At 40.3% G+C, this 20,272-nt stretch overlaps 1 protein-coding gene across 1 annotated transcript; it reads left to right on the top strand.

Annotated features, from left to right (window-relative positions):
- The first annotated feature begins 2,304 nt into the window (after positions 1-2,304).
- Positions 2,305-19,871, top strand: Sgo1 (shugoshin 1). Its single transcript, XM_038343451.1, has 7 exons — positions 2,305-2,446; positions 2,859-3,055; positions 12,432-12,508; positions 14,237-14,280; positions 15,854-16,654; positions 18,845-19,034; positions 19,210-19,871. Exons 1-7 carry the CDS (start codon positions 2,305-2,307, stop codon positions 19,319-19,321), a joined length of 1,563 nt encoding a protein of 520 aa, XP_038199379.1. The 3' UTR covers positions 19,322-19,871.
- Positions 19,872-20,272: the final 401 nt, after the last annotated feature.

Here is a 20,272-nt window from a genome sequence, read left to right on the forward strand (position 1 = left end):
TTTCTTTGTGTGACCAAATCTCACACCACATCTACTTGATGTGTGACTATGCTGCACTTTTCCCAGCATGCCTAACCCCAATTCCTTAACGATTCTCAGGAACTAATAAAGACGTTTAGGTTGTTCCCCAGAAAGTCCTTTTAAAATTCATCCTGGCCCTGAACCAACATTCCTTAACCTCTTATGTAAACTCAATCCTCTGCTCCAGTCAATGCTGCTGCACCTCGAAAGTCTGTCCTGGGGATAGGCTGCAGTCGGTTGTAAATCTCCTCAGTAAATGCTTGGGACGGGATCAGGCTGTCACTTGGAGTTTCTTCCATGAATCAGCCAGGCCCACCTGCAGAATGCTCTCGTGTTTTCCAGAGGTTGAAGCTATAATCTCTCTAGTCAGCTCTTACCCTGGGCCCTCCCGGGCGTGCAGTAAACTGGCTGGACGTTTGCCACAAGAGGGCGCTCCCGAGCACAGGTCTGTCTCAGTCTTCAGTTCTTCAATTCAGGTTTGCTTCGAACTCGTCATTCATCGTTCTCCTCCGTAGCCTCCAGAGAGCCAACACCCCGGCCTAAAATAGGAAGTTATGGACGCATCCAGAATCCAGCCTCCAAGCTTCCGGTGACTCCGCCCCTCGAACGGCCGCCGGGAGCCAAAGCCGGGGCCCCAGCGAGGCTCCACCCTTCCCCTCCGCTCCCACCCGTACGCCAACCCACGGCTGCGCGTGCGTGCACGGTCATAGGGGCTGGAAGTAGGCGCTAGTCGCGGCACGGCATCTGGCAGCCAATGGGGACGATCGTCAGATCACGAGGGATTTCCAACATGTGGCGGCGGTAGTTGTTTCCTGCCTGGCGGAGCGGGCAGGCCAGAGAAACTCGCGTGCTGTGAGGGGCTCTGTGAGCGGCGGTGAGCCGCTGAGGTACGGGGCGGGATGGGTGGTGAGCACCAGGGGGTAGGACGGGGCTAGGCCCTTCAGCTCTCGGGAGCGTGCACCCCGCACTTTGCAGGGCTTTTGCTCTAGCACACATCTTGTAGGACGTTAGCTTGCTTAGTTCATGCTAGCAAAAACTCCTTAGATAGGAGTTTGCTTTTAAAGTATTCTAATAGGGGCTGAGGACTGTGGCTTGCAGATAGATTTTTGCCTAGCATGCACAAGACCCTAGGTTCAGTTTCCTGCGCTGTTCAATTTCCCTGCGCGCCCGCGCGCGCACGGGAACACTCTGTAATCCATTTTAACTCCACCAGTTATTCAATCTCAGACATCTCCAGTGCAAATTTTAAAAACTTGGTGGTGTTAGGGTGGCTGTCTTACGCAAACCCATTCGTACTTTAAAAGAGTAGTTGCATTTATTCTGTTAGACACCCCCTCCAATCTATCGTACATACATTGGTAGAAATACCTTTAGATGAGATATAGAGTACCTATTTAAGTCCCCAGATATGCACGGAGGAAAAAAAGTCCTGGAGAAATTACCCAAGAAAGGAAAAGATTCAAAAAACACTTAACCAAGAGAAAAGAGTCCGTTGTGGTGAAATTGTATGTGTTCATTGCTGGTGGCAACAGTTTGCCAGTTTGGAGATTGTAGTCTAGGATATAAACTTAATGAAAAGTAGCCTGGCATGTTGAAGCATGTCATTTTGCTTTAATCACATTGATGTTTTAATATGAATGCATGTGTTCTCTGCCCCACAAATAATTAGTAATAATTCCTGAATAATTCCAGATAACCATATAATTGCTTCTGAACTAATACTGTAATCCTAAACACTAAAGGTTGGTCATAAACATTGTAAGAAAAGGAAGGCAAAGTGTGTGGCTCACACATGTGGTTCCAGATACTCAGGAGGCTGAGAATATCAGGGCTCTTAAGTTCAAAACCAGACTGGGTAACATAAACATAAGGAGATCCCATAGTGCTTAGAATATTGTATGCCTCCAATGAGTATCTACTAGAAAATGAATAGTTGATACTTACTACAACTTTCTTATGAAATGGCAGAAGTCAGAAACGTGAATGACATTTTACAGGAATTTTTTTTCTTATAATGGGCTTGATTCTAACATCTGTTTTTGTTGAATTGTTTTTGAAATGAGTTTTACTATGTAGCTGATGCATGAATTCATGATCTGGTGCCTTAACCATTTTAGTAGTTTGGATTATGCCACAACACCTGACTATTAATAATGTTTTAAAGCTAAAAAACCAAAATTATTGCCTTTTTGAAGTTTACAACTTAGTCTTAATTCCTTTTCCTAAATTTTATATTTGAAAGTATCTGAGAAATGTTAATTGTTTTTTGATTCATAGACAAAGATGGTTAAGGAAAGGTGTCAGAAAAAGTCCTTTCAAGATAGTCTTGAAGACATTAAGAAGCGAATGAAAGAGAAACGGAATAAAAACTTATCAGAGGTTGGCAAACGCAAGTCCTTTATTGTTGCACCATGCCAAGTACCCAGTAAGAGATTTTTGTGATGTCTTTATATACCATTCTTGTGTGCTAGTGTGGCATTTGTGTGTGTGTGTGTGTGTAGCAGGGAGCAGGGCTGTTGCTAGAGAAGTTCTGGAGCCCTGCTATTTCTCTCTGTTCTATTCCCCTGCAAACGGTCTCTTACTGAACCAAGAATTAGACTGGAAACCAACCAAGCTCCAGAGATCGTCCTGTGTCCATAACCCTCCAACACCTTAGCTCCTTTCCTGCTCTGACACACAGTGTTGGGGTTACTTGTGTGTATGAGCTCTTTATATGGCCTCTGGGCTTGATTGATTGATTGATTGATTGATTGATTGATTGCTCTTAACCACTGAGCCATCTCTCCAGCACGATTCACCTTCTAGGTGTAAGTTTAATTGAAATTTTTATCTTATAGCTAACACTGCGACACTGCTGAAAAATTACCAAGATAACAACAGGTTGTTAGTTTTGGCTTTGGAAAATGAAAAATCCAAAGTGAGAGAAGCCCAAGATATCATCCTACAGCTGAGAAGAGAATGTTACCATCTTGCATACCAGCTATATACAGTGAAAGAGAAGCTAACTTCCCAACAAAGTGAAGACATTGATCAGGTATGTTCATTACAAAACTTTCTTATATAGTTTTGCTGTGTGAAGTGCAGCTTTATAAAGCTCTTTATTTTAGATATGCAAAGTATTCTAAATACTATTTGGAGAATCACTTAAAAAATCATTTATTATGTTTATTTATTTAGGTGTGTATGTGAAGTTCAGAATACAACTTCCAGGTGTTACATAAACATGTGACATTTGTGTACCTTCTCATATAATATGTGCACAGTAGACAGTGTGTAGAAAATAATCGGTTTCTAGCAGATGCTATTTCTTCCTGGGTGCCATTCACACCCGTGACTTGTGACTCCAGACTTGACATGCTAAGTCATGGTATGATTAAAGTTATAGGTGTACAGTGAGTTCTTATCTCTGAAAGAGACTTCTAAAATTTTGTTTTTGTTTTGTTTTTGGTTTCTATAGTTGCTGTGTTGTTATTGTTATTTGATTTCTCGAGACAGGGTTTTTCTGTAGCTTTGGAACCTGGCCTGGCCTCAGACTTGGAGATCCACCTGCCTCAAAGGCTCTGTCACCACCACCGCCCAGCTTAGATTACATTTTAAAGATTGTTTTCTTTCAACACTTTAATCTTTTTTCCCTGTAGTGAGAAGAAGCGGGCTGCGTTCCTGCCACCACGATCCAGCCGCCTGGCTAGCTTATGCCCCGAAATAACAACACACAAACTGTATTCATTTAAACAATACCTGGCCCATTAGTTTCAGCCTCTTATTAGCTAATTCTCATATATCTTGGGCTTTAACCCATATCTAATAACTATGTAGCACCACAAGGGTGGTGGCTTATCAGGAAGATTCTAGCATATGTCAGTAATGGGCCAGATCTTCATCGCATCTGACCCAGAGAAGAGAGGCATGACGATTGCCTACCTTCCCTTCTGTTCTGTCTACTCCACCTATCTAACTATCCTGGCCCTGTCAAAAGCCAAGGCAGTTTCTTTATTAACCAATGAGAGTCCTCCATCATTTCCCCTTTTTCTGTTTAAACAAAAAAGAAAGGCTTTAACCTTAACATAGTAAAATTTCATATAAAACAGTTATCCAAGTAAGGAATTACAGTTACAAATATTTATATCTATTTTATCTTTTATCATATCTAAGGAAAACTATAACTATCTATCTATTCTTCAACTCCATCAAAGACTCCAGAAGGATATAATATTACCAGGTAAACAAGAAATAAGCAACTTCCAAACTCTAGAAATGACAGAGACATATGGATGTCTGGACAGTCACGCAAAGTTTCTCTGTACCATTGGGGCATCCATCTTTCGGCCTACAGGCCCATAGTATCCAGAGACATTTCCATGAAACAGGAAATTTCAAAGACAGTTCAGTCACTATCTGCTGTGTCCTGCAGAATGTCTCGCAGACTCTTTCATGAATCAGGAACCCCGAAAGATCATCTCACCTTTAGGCAAGTTCAGCAGTCCTCTCTCTGTGGGTTCTTCATGTCCAGTTTATGCAACAGTCCAGGCAAGAGCAGTTTCTTGCCCAAATGGCTAACCAACTCCATACATATAACAGAATTGACCTTAAATCCATACCAAGGCAAATTATTCATATCTATATCATATGCCCCCTTTAAATGTAAAAGACACATTTATAAACATATTTAGGAATATGGACGTATTTATTTCTCTCCAAACTGCTTCCTGCTTGAATGGGGACGCTGTTAATCAGATCTTCATGGTGTAAACCTGTGTGCCAGCTTCATCTCAGTCATCAGTTGGGTGAAGTAATTTTCTGAAGGTGTTCATAGCAACCTTCCAGGAGTGCCTGGTCTATCGTACCATACTGCGATAGAAGCAATTCACAGGTCTCATTTTCTGTGAAAACAAAGAAGAATCTCTTTCCAAGATTCCAAATTCTGAAGTCTATCTATCTTGGATTAGTTCAGCAGGCATTTGTAAACAAATATTTTTAGCAGCTGTTGCCCCTTCCTTAGCAATCAAACAATTCAAAGAGAGCATAATAGCATACAGTATCAAGGTTCTCTGTGTATTTTCCATCTTTGTGCGGCTTTATTTTAACCTCTATTTCTTTTATTTTACTTTTATATTTTGAGACAGGTTCTCTGTATATCTTTGTCCTGGAATAACTCTGAAGACCAGGCTGTCCTTGAACTCTCAGAGATCCATCTGTCTCTGCCTCCAAGGCACTGGGATTAAAGGTGTGCCCTGCCACACCTTGAAATCACGGAGGTCAATCTAGTTTCTGCCTCCCAAGTTGTTGGGATTAAAGGTGTGTACCACCACACCCAAGTACTCTCTTTGGTTTTTGTTTTGTTTGTTTTTTACTTTAAGAACTTTAAACTTTTAACATTAGCCTGCTTATATTCTTACACACTGTAAATCATTTAGAGGTTTTCTTTGTTTTTGTAATCTCTCTTTACTGTATCTCTCTCTTCTTTTTCTGACCACATGAGCCTTTAAATTACTGAGCAATATGGGTAGGATTAAAGCCGTGGCTTTGCTGGCTGGATCCAGCCCATTCCTTAGCTTTCCAGCCTCCTGGCGGAGGTACTAGCTGTAGCCACGTTTATCACCACAACTCTGTGGAGTTTCAAGGCCCATAAAGAAGTAAGTACACTTTCAAAAGTAAGGGCTTATCTTTCAAAGTACTGCAATAGCTGCTGAGATCCAGCCTATTGAGGCGTGGTCTCTCCTTCTTTAAAAAAGTAGCAACTGCCCTCCCGCTGGCTCTCTGGCTTCCTGCTCCCCTTCCGGCAACTAGGGCTCCCTTCCTGATTGCGCAGAGGGCTCTTGTCTGGACAGTGATCTGTAAGTTTTTCCCCTTCAAATAAATAACCATTCTATTAATTCCAAACTGGTGTGGGATTGTGACTTACGCCTTCATTTCCCCTTATTCAGTAAATTACAAGGAAACAGCCTATCGGCATCTGAATCCTCCTGATGCTTTCCAGAATTTATAAATGATTATTTTTGTTTGTTTTTAATTGTGGTGTGTTGTGTGGTGTGGTGTGTGTGTGTGTGTGTATGTGTGCATCTGGGCGTGTGTGTGCTAGTTATGAGATGCACATGGAAGCCAGAGGCATCAGAGCTGTAGGTTTAAGGCAGTTTTCAGCCACTACACATCCTTACTGCTGAGGCCCCCTCCTTTTCCAGAGTTTGGCTGAAATTCGAAGGATTACTCTACAATGTCTACTCAATGGCATAAATGCCCAGAACAGTAGGGAAAAAATTCTGCTATTGTACGCTTAGGCCAGCTGTCAATGTTCCTACTAAGTGTGTTGTTATTAGTTGCTAATATTATTCTAGCATTAAAAGAATTTTTTTTCTGTCGTGGATCTATGTGTGTCAACTTGCTCTGAACCACTCTGTACTTGTTCTTCAGTGTTCAAGGTTGATTGCTCAGTAGTAGAGAGCTCTTTTGTTTGTTTGTGACAGGATATCAATATGCAGACAAGGCTGGCCTCGAACTCACAGAGATATAACTGCCCTCAGCTATCCAAGTGGTTGGGGTTAAATGTGTCGTGCCACCACTAAGATGTTTTAGTCTAAGAAGAGCTTTCTTTGGCTGGGTCTGTAGCTCAAGAGTAGAATACTTGTCCGGAATGCATAAAGTTCTGAGTTCCTTCATCCTCAATGCTGCAAAAGAAATTGTGGGGGGAAAAGGGAAGATTTGGAGCAGAGACCTTCTGGGGTAAAGGTGTTTGCCACTTGTTGATGGGACACACATGGTAGAAAGAGAGACCTGACTCCCAGAAAAGCTGTCCTCTGACATCCACATTTGGCTAGCATGCATTCTCCACCAAATAAGTAATAATATTTTAAAAATGCAGAATGTGTAGACAAAAGAAGGGAATTTTAAGACCTGTTTCCTCCTATCTTTACTTAACTTGCTCACTAACAGTTTTTATAATAAGTCTTATATTTTTAAGATTTATTTTTAATTATTTATGGGGAGAGTGTGCACATGCATGCAGGTGCCCACACACAGCTCAGAAACTTCACGACCTCCACCCACCCAGGGATGGAATTATAAGGCAGTTATGAGACTCCAACATAGGTGGCTGGAGGCATAGCAGTGAGTGCTAGGGTCCTAGCACTTGAGGCTTTCTCTAGTCCTATAATTAATCTCTTCAGTTATACTGCTATGATACAGTTAAATATTCTTTTCTCCTTTATCTTGAATAATGTTAATACGTTCTTTTTGTTGGTGGTGGTGGTGTTCTTTTTTCTTCTTTTGGTTTTGCAAGACTGGAACCGGCTCTAGAGATGATGTCACAGACTCACAGAGATGTGTGAGGTCAGCCTTTGCCTCCTCCTGAGTGGCTGTGGATTAAAGGCGTGTGCCACCACCCGCCTTAATGTTACTACTTTCTTTTCTTTCTTCTTTTTTTTTTTTTGTGAGCAAATTTCTTAACTTTTATTTTCTTATTCCCTGAAATGGGATCCATGGTTTTGCATATGCTAGGCAAATGTTCTATCACTGAGCCACATCTCTATCCCCTCTAGTTATTTAACTGCCAATAAAAATTAAATTTTGTGTATGTGTGTGTGTGTGTATATACTATATATATAATAGGGGGTGGGGGTGTGTATGTATGATAATATACATGTATATAATTTATATATGTATATAATTTTAATGATATTTATTGAGCTCTACATTTTTCTTTTTTCCCCTCCCTGCCTCTCCCCTCCCCACTTCAATCCTCCCCCAAGGTCCCCATGCTCCCAATTTACTCAGGAGGTCTTGTCTTTTTCTACTTCCCATGTAGATTAGAGCTATGTAATCTTTCTAGTGTCCTCACTGTGTTATCTAAGTTCTCTGGGGTTGTGATTGTATGCTGGCTTTCTTTTGCCTTATGCTTTAAAACAACCTCTGAGTGAGAGTACCTGTGATAATTGTATTTGTGTCTGGGTTACCTCACTCAAGATAATGTTTCTAGCTCCATCTATTTCCTGCAAAATTCAAGCTATCGTTATTTTTTTCTGCTGTGTAGTACTCATTGTATAAATGTACCACATTTTCCTCAATCCATCTTGGTTGAGGGGCATTTGGTTGTTCCAGGTTCTGGCTATGACAAACAAAGCTGCTGTGAGCATAGTTGAGCACATGTCCTTGTGGCACACTTAAGCATCCTTTGGATATATACCCCAAAGTGGTATTACTGGGTTTTGAGGAAGGTTGTTTCCTAATTTTCTGAGAAATCGCCACACTGACAACCAAAGGGGTTGTACCAGCTTGCATTCCCACCAGCAGGCAGTGCAGAAGTGTTCCCTTTACCCTACAACCTCTCCAGCATAAGTTGTCATCAGTGTTTTTGATCTTGGCCATGCTTACAGGTGTAAGCAGAGTTGTTTTGATTTACATTTCTCTGATGACTAAGGATGTTGAATATTTCCTTCCTTAAGTGTCTTTCAGCCATTTTAGATTCCTCTGTTGAGAGTTCTCATGTTTAGGTCTGTATTCCATTTTTTTTATTGAATTATGTGATCTTTTGGTGTCCAATTTCTTGAGTTCATTGTATATTTTGGAGATCAGACCTCTGTTTGATGTGGGGTTAGTGAAGCTCTTTTCCCATTCTGTAGGCTGTCGTTTTGTCTTGTTGACCTTGTCCTTTGCTTTACATAAGCTTTTCAGTTTCAGGAGGTCCCAGTTATTAATTGTTTCTCTCAGTATCTGTGCTGCTGGGGTTATATTTAGGAAGTGGTTCCCTGTGCCAATGCATTCAAGTGTACTTCCCACTTTCTCTTCTTTAAGGTTTAATGTGGCTGGCTTTATGTTGAGGTCTTGGATCCATTTGGACTTGAGTTTTGTGCATGGTGATAGATATGGGTGTATTTTAATTCTTCTATATGTTGATATCCAGTTATGAAAGCACCACTTGTTAAATATGCTTTCTTTTTCCCATTTGATATTTTTTGCTTCTTTATCAAAGATCAGGTGTTCGAAGATATGTGGATTGATATCTGGGTCTTCTATTTGGTTCCATTGGTCCTCCTGTCTGTTCTTATGCCAATACCAGGCTGTTTTCAGTACTGTAGCTCTGTAGTAGAGTTTGAAGTCAGGGATTGTGATGTCTTTTATTGCCCAGGATTGTTTTGGCTGGGTTTTTTGCTTTTCCAAATGAAGTTGAGTGCTGTTCTTTCAAGGTCTTTGAAGAATTTTGCTGGGATTTTGATGGGCAAATGTTACTACTTTCAAAGTTAGCTATTTTGATATCAAATTGAAAACTTTCATAAGAAGTCTTTTTTTTTTTTTTTTTTTCATTTTCAAGACATGGTTTCTCTGTAGCTTTGAAGCCTGTCCTGGAACTAGCTCTTGTAGACCAGGCTGACCTCAAACTCACAGAGATCCGCCTGCCTCTGCCTCCTGAGTGCTGGGATTAAAGGCGTGCGCCGCCACCACCCGGCCAAGAACTCATTCTTATAGGTAGTTTTGGCCAATTTATTATTGAATTAATATATGTTGAGTTAGGATCCCTCCCCGCATAAGCTGGACAGGATCTGTTGCCCTCTTCTGGCCACATGAACATACATTCAACAGATATGTATATATATAGAATAAATAAAAAATGTGAGATAAAGATAAAACTAGTATGCGTTCATTAAATAAGTTAATTACATTTGATTAGGAGCTCTTCTTAGTGTTCCATCTGGGGTCATCTTTCCAGCAGAAATGTGCAGGCTTTTCCTATTTTCCCTTGTTCTTCCCCACGCATCATGTTCTTCTCATCTCACCCCCATGAGAATTTGGATCCTTAGTATTTGTTTTCTCCCTATTGGATTAGCACAGTCCAGATTGGATTAGAGGTGTAGTATCTGCATTATCTCTTGCCTTCAAGATGAAAGATGAAATCATTCCTGGTCAGGTTTCCATCCCTTATTTCTTTGTTTCCCCCTCACAACACAACTTTTAAAAGAGAGAGAAAGGGGGTGGGGGGCAGATGTAGTGTTCACACCTTAAATCCTTGCATTCGAGAGACAGAGACACATCTCTGTGAGTTTAAGGCCAGCCTGGCCTGTATAGTAAAACCTAGTCTCATTTAAACCGTGTACATAGCTTCTGTCATTGCCGTTCTCTGTGGCTGTGTATCAAGATCACCAAAGCTTGCATGCTGCCAAGTTTGGCTTTCCCTTGTTTCCTAGCTTTGCAGTGATTGGGAGAGAAGTCTCTTTACTTGAAATCATTGATCTCTTAATTTTCATGCCATCATACTCACCCTGAGTTTTCTTCCTACTTCCTTGCTGTTCCGTGTTAGTCTCCTGTGTTGGCAGCTTCTTTATTGGTAAATGCCAGTTGCCCTAGACACATGTGAAATCCTCCCATGGTTATATAAGTGTCTTCTGGTAACTTTCGAATTCAGAAATCAAAGCTTAAACACAGATGCAGAGCTTCTACTTGATTTTAGGAAGCATCTCAGACAAACTCTTATACAAAGCACAACTCTTGCTGGGTGGTGCACGCCTTTAATCCCAGCACTCGGGAGGCGGAGGCAGGCAGATCTCTGGGAGTTTGAGGCCAGCCTGGTCTACAAGAGCTAGTTCCAGGACACAAAAACCCTGTCTTGAAAAACAAAACAAAGCATAACTCTTCCAATTCTCAAGTATATTGTATACTTCTGTCTTCTTCTGTGATCCGATTTCTATTTTTTACTTATTTATTTATTCATTCATTTATTGTTGTTGTTTGGGTCACAGTCTCTCACTACAGCCCAGGCTAGCCCAGAACTCAGTCTGAAACCTGGCTAGCCTCACATTGATTTTCCTCCTGCCTCAGCACCAGAGTGTTGAGATTCACGCACTGCTGTGCCCAGATCTTTCTCCAATTAACTGCTGCTCATCTCAGTAAAGCAGCCTGCTCACTTACTCTGGCCAAACCTACTCCATCAATGCCATCTCCCCATCCACATTCAGTTCTTGCACATGTTGGAATTTTCTCTCCAAGTGTTCTCATCTGCTAAATGTTAAGAATGATAGAACCCTTGACAGAAACTCCGTGGCAAGTTGCTTAATACTGAATATACCCTAGACCCCTTGCGTTATGCATGTTTTATTAATGGGGCCATCCCACGAGCTTTAGTGCCACAGTCCTACCTAGTCTCACATCTTTGTTTGCTATGATGACATCCTAACTTTTTCCATCCTAGGACCCTTTTAAGCCATGCTTCTTGTTGGTCAGACTGATCTCTGTACTGCTTTGCTTAGTAGTTAAGTGAGTTTCAGTGACCCTTAACCTTCCCATCAGAGTCCTAGCTCTCCAGCTGCTGTGCCAGCTGTCGTTGTGTGCACACCTCCCACTGCTCTCAGTTGCTGTTTCACTGCATTGACCTATTCTCTTAAACACAACCATGACTGTTACTGTTTTACAACTTTTCCATTTGCTCTTTACACTGCTTTTCTTCCTCCTGCTCAGTAACTGATGAGTTCTTACATTGCAGTCAAAGGCACTGTATAGTAGGGCTCTCCAGCTTCAGTAGCTCTCGGTTCACTCATATCTCGTCTTCATAGCGCTTTTCACTGTAGAAATCAGATGTGTGTGTTGGGGAATAGTATTTTCAGGTATGTGATTTTGTTTACACTGCATTTGTTTAACTCTGTGAAGCTGTGTTACTGCGCCTGTCTAACACAGTGGATGGTCTAATAATGAGCTGAACAGCCAGTAGTGAGGCAGGAGCAAGGATAGGTGGGGCTGGCAGGCAGAGAGAATAAATAGAAGCAGAAACAAGGAAGAAGCAGAAGGAGAGAACAAGAAGAGGAGAACGTCAGGGGCCAGCCACCCAGCTACTTAGCCAGCCACGGATTAAGAGTGAAAGTAAGGTATACAGAAATAGAGAACGATAAAAGCCCAGAGGGAAAAGGTAGATGGGTTAATTTAAGCTGGCAAGAAACAAGCCAAGATAAAGCTCAGAATTCATAATTAATTGTGATGTATTTGGAAGCTGGGTGATGGGCCCCCCAAAAAGCCAAAAGAGTAAAACATCACACAACACACACGTCTCTCTTTTCACTGGGAGGAGGGGCACGTGTGTGCATGTGACGGTCAGAGGGCAGATTTCAGGTGTGATTCTTTCCTCCACCATGGTTCCATGGACCAGCTGAGATGATGAGGCCTGCATGGCAAGAGCTCCTATCTGTGGGCTAACTTGTGGACCCTTTTTAAAATTTCTTTCTATACACTAGAATGTGAGCTACACGAGGGCAGTGTGTGATGTGTCAGCTGTTGGAATCCTAGCCCCTGAAACTACAGGCTGTCAGCACGTATATATTATTGTTGCAGGCATATATGTTTATTCAGCAATACAGTCATAATGCAGAATGCACATACATACTTCATAGCAGTAAACAATTATAATGGTGTTTTCTTTTGATTTAATATATTAACAGAACCGGAACGGATGTATCTCAGAAGTGGTCTCCAGTAGTGACAACACCATCAGAGACTTGTCTGTGAAGACCTTACAGTTAGTACCAAGTTCATTATTGTTTCTAGGAAATTGACATCATTTGTCTTTACAAATACAGTCAGAGGCTTTTTCTATTGGAAGAATACTTAAGAGAATTTGATATTAAAATACTGTTCTATGTGGAAAGTTGGAGCTTTCTTTTTCTACTGTTTAGTTGCTTTAATGGATAAGTTAGAAACTCACCAAAGCTTTAAACTGTTTTCTTTCAGTTGTTTTGTTTGTTTTTTATTTTATTAGTTTGTATGTCATGTTTTCATTCTTGTAAGCAGTCATTATTAAAACTAATATTTTTTTCAGGCCTAAAACTGTCCAATTTATTGGGATGTGGGGTGGGACGAGTGAATTATCACTTCTTAATACCTCTGTCTGGTTGTTCAGTTCTGATTCAGATGCCCTTTCCCTGCTCTTCGATTATATAAGTTTTATGTTCTTTTGTGAACTATTGAGATTTAATTATATATACCAAAATACACAGCTCTTTCTTATTAAAATTGTTGTACCTCTCATCCAGCTCCTAGATCCTCCCTTCCCAAATGACTTTATGTCCATTCTCTCAAGAGGGGACAAAAAAACAAAACAAAAATGAAAAGCAGAATACTCAAAAGAAAGACAAAAAAAGAAAGAAAGAAATAAGAAAAAGAAAGAATTGCTCAATAAAACATCCACAGAAATACCACTGAGTCTATTTTGTATTGGCATGTTCTGGAGTGTAGTTGACAGACCCAGTGAGACTTCATTGGAGAAAACTGATTTTCTCTTTGCCAGCATGAACTCTCCAGCTCTTAATTATACCATTTTGTGAGTCTGGCTAACATATATAGCTGTAGATCCACAACTCGGGAGACTGATGCAGAATAGTTATTCAAGATGGCCTGGGCTACGTGGCTAAACCTTGGCTCATAACAAACAAAAAACTAGAAAAGCTACCGAATATGGCTTCAGTCTGTGCTGTGCTAGCACATTGGGGCTGCCCGTGTGCTGTGGATGTGGCAGTGTTCTTGGCTTACACCACTATGCCAGGAGGACAAACAGTGCTTCCAGATCGTGGCACTTAGCCCCAAGGGTGGGCTGCCTGCCGTAGATGGTGCTTGGTCATCCTCACTATAAAGTTCTAGCTGCTCACATCACTATTAAACTTCCAGAGTTTTAAAACTTGGATTTTAAGACCCAACAAATAAAGTTAGATGAGGTAAGGTAATCAGATTGTTATTAGGCTTCAAAAAAATCAGTAGTTCCCTCTGCTCTATTACAAAACCTATATTTTAATTATTATAAAGTGGGAAATTTTTACAAATTTAAATTACAAATTGTCAATACAAGCTTTGAGTAGAAGAAAATTTCTAATGAAGCAAACTAGAATTCAGGTTTCAAAGAAAACAAAGGGGGCTATAGTTTCAGAAGAATCTATAGTTATACCATTAAAGCATGTACCATCACCAAACGATAGCTCCCCTAGTGATGTCAGGGCCTGAAGAGCTGAGTGAGCAAACTTCATTCTGAAAAACTTTGAGGTGGTTGGGATTGACTGCTCCTTCTGTGACCTGAAATTGGATTAAATACCAGGTGTCATGTGAGCAGCATTTGGTTTTCTGTGATAGGGAACAAGGATTTGTAGATTTGGACTGGAATTGTGAAATGATATCACAAGCTTATAGCCTGGGAAAATGTTGAATTTGGGGTTTTCTTTTTTATAATTGCTGAGATTTCTGTTTCTTATTCTTTAAGGCAAATTGCTCTTGAAGAAAATGACTGGTCTTTCCAAACCAAAGGTAAGTTGGTTAGAAAATCTAAAAATACTGATCTTTGTGAATAAGTAACCTAATTACTTTTTTTTTTCATTTCTTTCTTCTTTTTAACTTTTAAGTCTGTTTATCTGTTATTCTGCTCAAAGAACCTTGATCTTACATAGACTGATAGGGGATTAAAAGAATCCCTTCAAAGCCTGAGTGGTGGCTTCCACCTATAATCTCAGCACTCGGGAGGGTCACTATTACTGTGATGAAATATCATTACCAAAAGTAGCTTGGGGAGGAAAGGGTTTATTTTGCTCACAGTTCCATTTAACAGTTCATCAACAAGCACAGTAAGGTCAGGAACTCCCATAGGATAGGAGCTAATACAGAGGCCATGGAGGAGTGCTGCTTACTGGCTTTCTCCTCATGGCTTGTTCAACCTGTTTTCTTCTTGAAGCCAGGACCACCAGCCCAGGGGTGGCCACACCCACAATGGTCTGGGCCCTCCCACATTAAGCACTAATTGCGAAAATGTCCTATAGGCTTACTTACAGCCTGATCTTATGGAGGCATTTTCCAAGTTAAGGGTCCCCGCTTTCAGATGACTCTAGCTTGTGTTAAGCTGACAAAGCCAGCACATTGAGGCAGTGGGGTCAAGTTCAAGGCCATCTGAATACATAGTTGAGACCCTGTCAGGAAAAACAACAGCAACACACCTATTCATTGTGCCAAATCTGTAAGGAGGAAATTTAGTTGTATCTGTAGCTGCAATCAACTGCTATGTGCTGTTGTAGCCTAGGAGTATAATCCATTTTCTTTAGCCTCAGATAAGTAAAGGATCTTACTAGAAGTAACTGAGGGGAGCATTCACACCTAGGACCATACTACTTTGTACTAAGCATCACAAAATGGACGGAATTTGAGTAAGGAAAACCAGGTGAAAACCCTGTTTTTCCTATAAATACAGATATTTATCTGAAAGGCCTAATTAACAATTATCCAAATAATTTCAAAAACTAACTTCTACTTTCTTGGTATATTTTCTCATTTCAGAATTTGAAGTTTTCTTCTTCTCTGTGCTTACAGATTAAACAGTGAAGCTAGTACTTTTTCTTTAAGCCTTTGAACCAGAAGCACATAAAACCCCTCTTATAATATATGCATAATGAGAATATATTTGCTTATGTTGGGGAGGTTGTTTTGTTCTTTTGAGGCAGGGTCTCACATATGTAGACCTGACTTTGAACTCAAAAAGATCCTCTGCCCTCCGAGTGCTGAGATTAAAGGGGTCTTCTTTTGAGACAGTGTCTCATTATGTGGCCCAGGCAATCCTAGAGCTAGGTGGCACATGCCGGACCTCACTTGATCCTCCTGCATCAGCTCCCACATATGACATCAGTATTTTTAAATGTTGAAATAAGCTATTGATTATTCAATGATAAGTAAAAAGCTGGTAAAAAAAAATATTGAACTTCCTATGTTTTTATTTACTTATAGTAAATATCGGGAAGTTATTGAATAACTGCTGCAACTTTCAATTCTAATGTTCTTGGAATGTACACTTCTAAAGTATAACATTGTTTCCCTCATTTGTTTCTTAAATATTCAGAAACAAGTTCTACTGTTACTCTAGACACACTGGGGAGTGATTTTGATTCAGGTAAAGTCGAGTCTACTGATGACATCTTACCTAAGACTGTGTCTTTCCGTCACCACTTAAAGAAAGATTTTAGTAATGTAAGTTGCTCCGCTGCTTTGGATGACTGTGAAGCCAGTCACTGGGTGGAACAGTCTTTGGAAGTTAGAAGAAGTGAATGTAAAGACCCAACTATAACTCTGCACAAACTTGAAAATGTTGAACAAAATGTTTGTCTGTGGAACAAGGACCAAATTAACTTATCCCCTAGACTGACGTACCCAGGAAAGGATGCTAAAACAAAAGTCATTTTACCATCTGAACCCGAACAAACAGAAAGTAAGCATCAACGTGCACAGAAAAGAGCACAGCGGAGAAGAGCCAACCAGAAATGCAAATCAAAATCCTCACTGAGGTGTAAAGGAAAGAAAAGCAAAGATAAGCACACTTTACAACCCACAAAATTGGATAGGTCTCTTGGTTCTGGCGACGCTTATGATTTTAATGTGGAAGAGAGTGTTCATCTTACCCCTTTCCGACAAAAAATGAGCAATGGCTCCAGTGAAGAAATTAACAGTGTTGACCAGGAAGGGAATGCTTTTGATCTGAGTGCCTCTGAGGATGAGTCCAGTGACATCTACCTGCCTCCTTGCAAGCACTTGATACACCACACCAGAGAATCAGACAGACCAGTCACCAGGCCTCGGCCTAAAAGAGAACTCAAGTACAGGGATGAAAGAGATAAGAAGACTCTGCCAACCAGAACTCCTACCAGTAAGCAGTGTGCTTATTTGCCTGAGTTTTGAATGTTTCTGCTAAATGGTTGTCCAATGCTGTTGATTCTTAGATACTATACCGCCATCTGTTTCTCTAGGGAGTTTAGAGACTTTCCATATGTGATCTCTGTAAGGGAAGTTATAGCCTGATTAAACAGTAGGGGTAGAAAATGGAAACATGGCTCTGTTATTCTGGCTTACTTAAAGCAAATAGGAATCTTAAGGAGTATTACTTCTCAGGGTCTGATTCCTGTTGGAAAGGAGGCTTTTGAGCAGGATAAGGAGAGGACAGGTTGTGGTTGGATTGAATTTAAAGATCTTTACACTTGTGATCACCTGGAAAAAGAAAAAAAAACTCATTTTAATGGACTTATATATTTAATTTAACAGGAAACTTGACTTATTTTTCTAGTTGAAGGTGAGCTTATGAGAGAAAGTTCTTTTCTCATCTGCTGAAAACTTTAGCTCAGAAACCCATGCATTTATTTTATCAAAGTGGCTTAGTGTTAGTTATCAGCCTACACCTACTCACAAAGACTTTGTTGAGAGTTTTGATTCCTGTGGCCATAGCTCCATGCTGTCAGGTCCTATCATCTTCAGAATGTTGTCACATTATAACAGCTCAGTTGGCATGCTTAATTTGCTTTACTGGGATATTAAAGCCTGAAACAGTGAATTAACTTTCCTAGTTAAGCAGCTGAACAGTATAGCTTGTAAAAATGTGTTTTAAAACTATGTATCATGAGAATCCGCTTTCAGTAGCTGTTTCTCTTTTTCTTTATAAATGTTTGTTCTACTTTAAATAAAAATACTTTAATGATAGAATAAGTTGAGCAGGGTTGGCAAACTGTTGATAATTATTGAAATCAAGTAACATGGGGCATAATTGAACTGTTTGTTACCTCTTTTTGTGTTCTTTTGAAAACAATAAGGTTTCACAAAGAACAAAAACACTTAAATAGTTTGATCCCAGACTTCTATCAACATCATTACCTGGAAACAGCCATAATCCCAGGTTCTGTCCTGTCCCTTGAATTAGAATTTGAGTGTCTTTATAAGTTTCCCTGGGGGTTTAGAACAGCTGGTTTAACCCTGTTGCTTGGAGGTAGTCTACATTAATACTGGATTGGTTGTATGTTTGTGGTGGCAGGAGAGTATCTGACACCCAGATACGCTGTAGTTAAAAAGCTCTCTTGGAGAAGATTGTCTTTCAGTATTCTCACTATGTGTATGGTATCTGCCTCCCAAATAGATGTAGCTTTGAGATGATGGAGGACCTGTTAATGATGGGAAAGACATCTGAATTTTTGTAACATTAGCACCAGGGGGAACATGTTTTATCCTGGTCTTCATGGTCTTATTGAGAGTTCTTGTATGTTTAATGGAATGACTTGGTGGTCAGTGGGCTCCAGCAGTGTCACAAACTTTGGTGTTGACTGGGACTGGAACCTTGGTGATTCTAAGGATTAAAGTGTAACTAAAATGCAGTTTCATACTTTAAACCAACTTATAACATCTAAGCTATTGAGGAAGAAGATTGCATTTTAGTAAATAGTTCTGATGTAGCTAACAGTTCTTTACATCTACCATAGTTTCTACATTATCTGGCTTGAAAAAAAGAAAAAAAAAACAAGAAGTTTTATAGATGGAAGTTTCTGTTCCACCCATTCCCACAGCCATTCAGTCCCAACAAAACACACAGAGGCTTATATTTGTAAACTGGTTGGCTCTACTACTGCTACTACCACTACTACTACTATTATTATTATTATTATTATTATTATACAATACAGGCTTATTATTAACTAAATCTTTCAATTTAAATTAACCCATAATTCTTATCTATGTTTAGCCACGTGACATGGTACCTTACTCAGTGAGGCATTCTTATCCTGCTTCCTTTGCCTCTGGATGGTGACTTCAGACTGAGCCTTTCCTCTTCCCAGAATTCTCCTAGTTTGGTCACCCGTCATATACTTCTTGCCTGGCTGCCAATCAGCATTTTATTAAATCAATAAAAGTGACAAATCTTTAAAGGATACAAGAGCATTATCCCACAGCAAAGTTATTAAAGCATAGATTATGAAGTGCCAGGTATTTTGTGTGTTCAAAAATATGTAATTGACCATAGTTTTATTTCTGTGGTTTGTATCCCTTGGATTCATATTCAATAAACACTATATTGTAGGTGTGTCGTGCAAGAATCAAGAATTATCTGGTTGTAGCCTAAAGGATGTCACCAATATCCTGCTGTCTCCTGTAGTGAAAATCAGGAAACTTTCTCTGTCTCTAAAAAGGCATGAAGATAGCCCAGCCGTGCCTCTGCCTAAGCGCAGGTGCACCACCATCACAAGCTATAAGGAGCCAACACTCGCTTCGTAAGTACTGTGTGGACTCATCTGTAGTGACTCTTATGGGAGGGTTGAAGAAGGGCTTTAGTCATGAATGGATTGTTTTTGAGGACTAGGACTGGCCTATTGTTACAATAATCCCGTGCTGAATGTAATGCTGCTATATGTGTAATCATACCTGAAATCTCTTTTTTATTTATAGGAAACTGAGAAGAGGAGATCCTTTCACAGACTTGTGTTTCTTGGATTCTCCTATTTTCAAGCAAAAAAAGGATATGAGACGTTCTAAAAGAAGTACAAAGCACACACAGTAACTCCTTTGGTTGCATGCTATCAAAGAGGATCCTTCTCTGTTGCCTGATAGAGTCTGTGAGGCAGTGTGCAGTGGGCAGAACCAATCTAAAATTTCTCCAGCAGGGAATTTCAGAGTTGAAATTTTATAAAGATAGAATGTGGATCTTTCGTGAATCCTTGACCATAAGACATAAGTTGCTGAGAATCCCTTATTCTACTATCAGATTGAGTCTTTGGGTAAACTATATGTGGAATCATGATTAAGAGAATTGGTAGTTTGGTTCTGGGACAAGGTTGTGAACTCTGTGTGACATCATTCTTCATCAGAATCGACCTCAGGCTACAAGTCAGAAGTCTACAAGTATAAATATGTGACTAGTAAGTTTCTGGGTTTGATGTATGTATTTAATGAAATAATTGAACTTCTGCAGGTATGTATATATTTCTTTAAACTGAAATTACTATAAGTGGTCCATTTTTAAAGAACACTGAAGTGTGGCCATTGTGGTGACCACAGTATATATAAAATCTGGCTGTACATAATGGTGGCCATTGTGTTTTCCTTCAGCTCTTAACTGTCAGGTAACCTTGATTATCTTCCTTTCTGGCCTTAACCACTCCCATCTTGTTTCCTCATCTGTTGTCCCTGTCAACTTTCCCCTTTCTTCACATTAGATTGTCTTAAGTTACCTGCAGCCTTCAGGCCCCAAACCAAGACATTTCGGTTTGTGGCTCAGTAGTGAACACTTGTGTCATATGGGCAAGGCCTAGGAGTAAATCCCACTGCAAACAACAGAAGGGCCTAGTGTTCATCTCAGACTGTCAACCATGACTTCCTGCAGTCCATTCAGTCACGCTGAGAGCTCTTCTCTGTTGCCCGTGTGCATCCCACTCTCCCATTACAGTCTTATTTCCAGCCACTCTTCTATTTGAGCACCAAAGACAGAACCCACGGTGCTGTGTGTGGCAGG

Source organism: Arvicola amphibius, chromosome 9 (assembly GCF_903992535.2).
Source record: "Arvicola amphibius chromosome 9, mArvAmp1.2, whole genome shotgun sequence".
In the NCBI taxonomy this organism is placed as follows: domain Eukaryota; kingdom Metazoa; phylum Chordata; class Mammalia; order Rodentia; family Cricetidae; genus Arvicola; species Arvicola amphibius.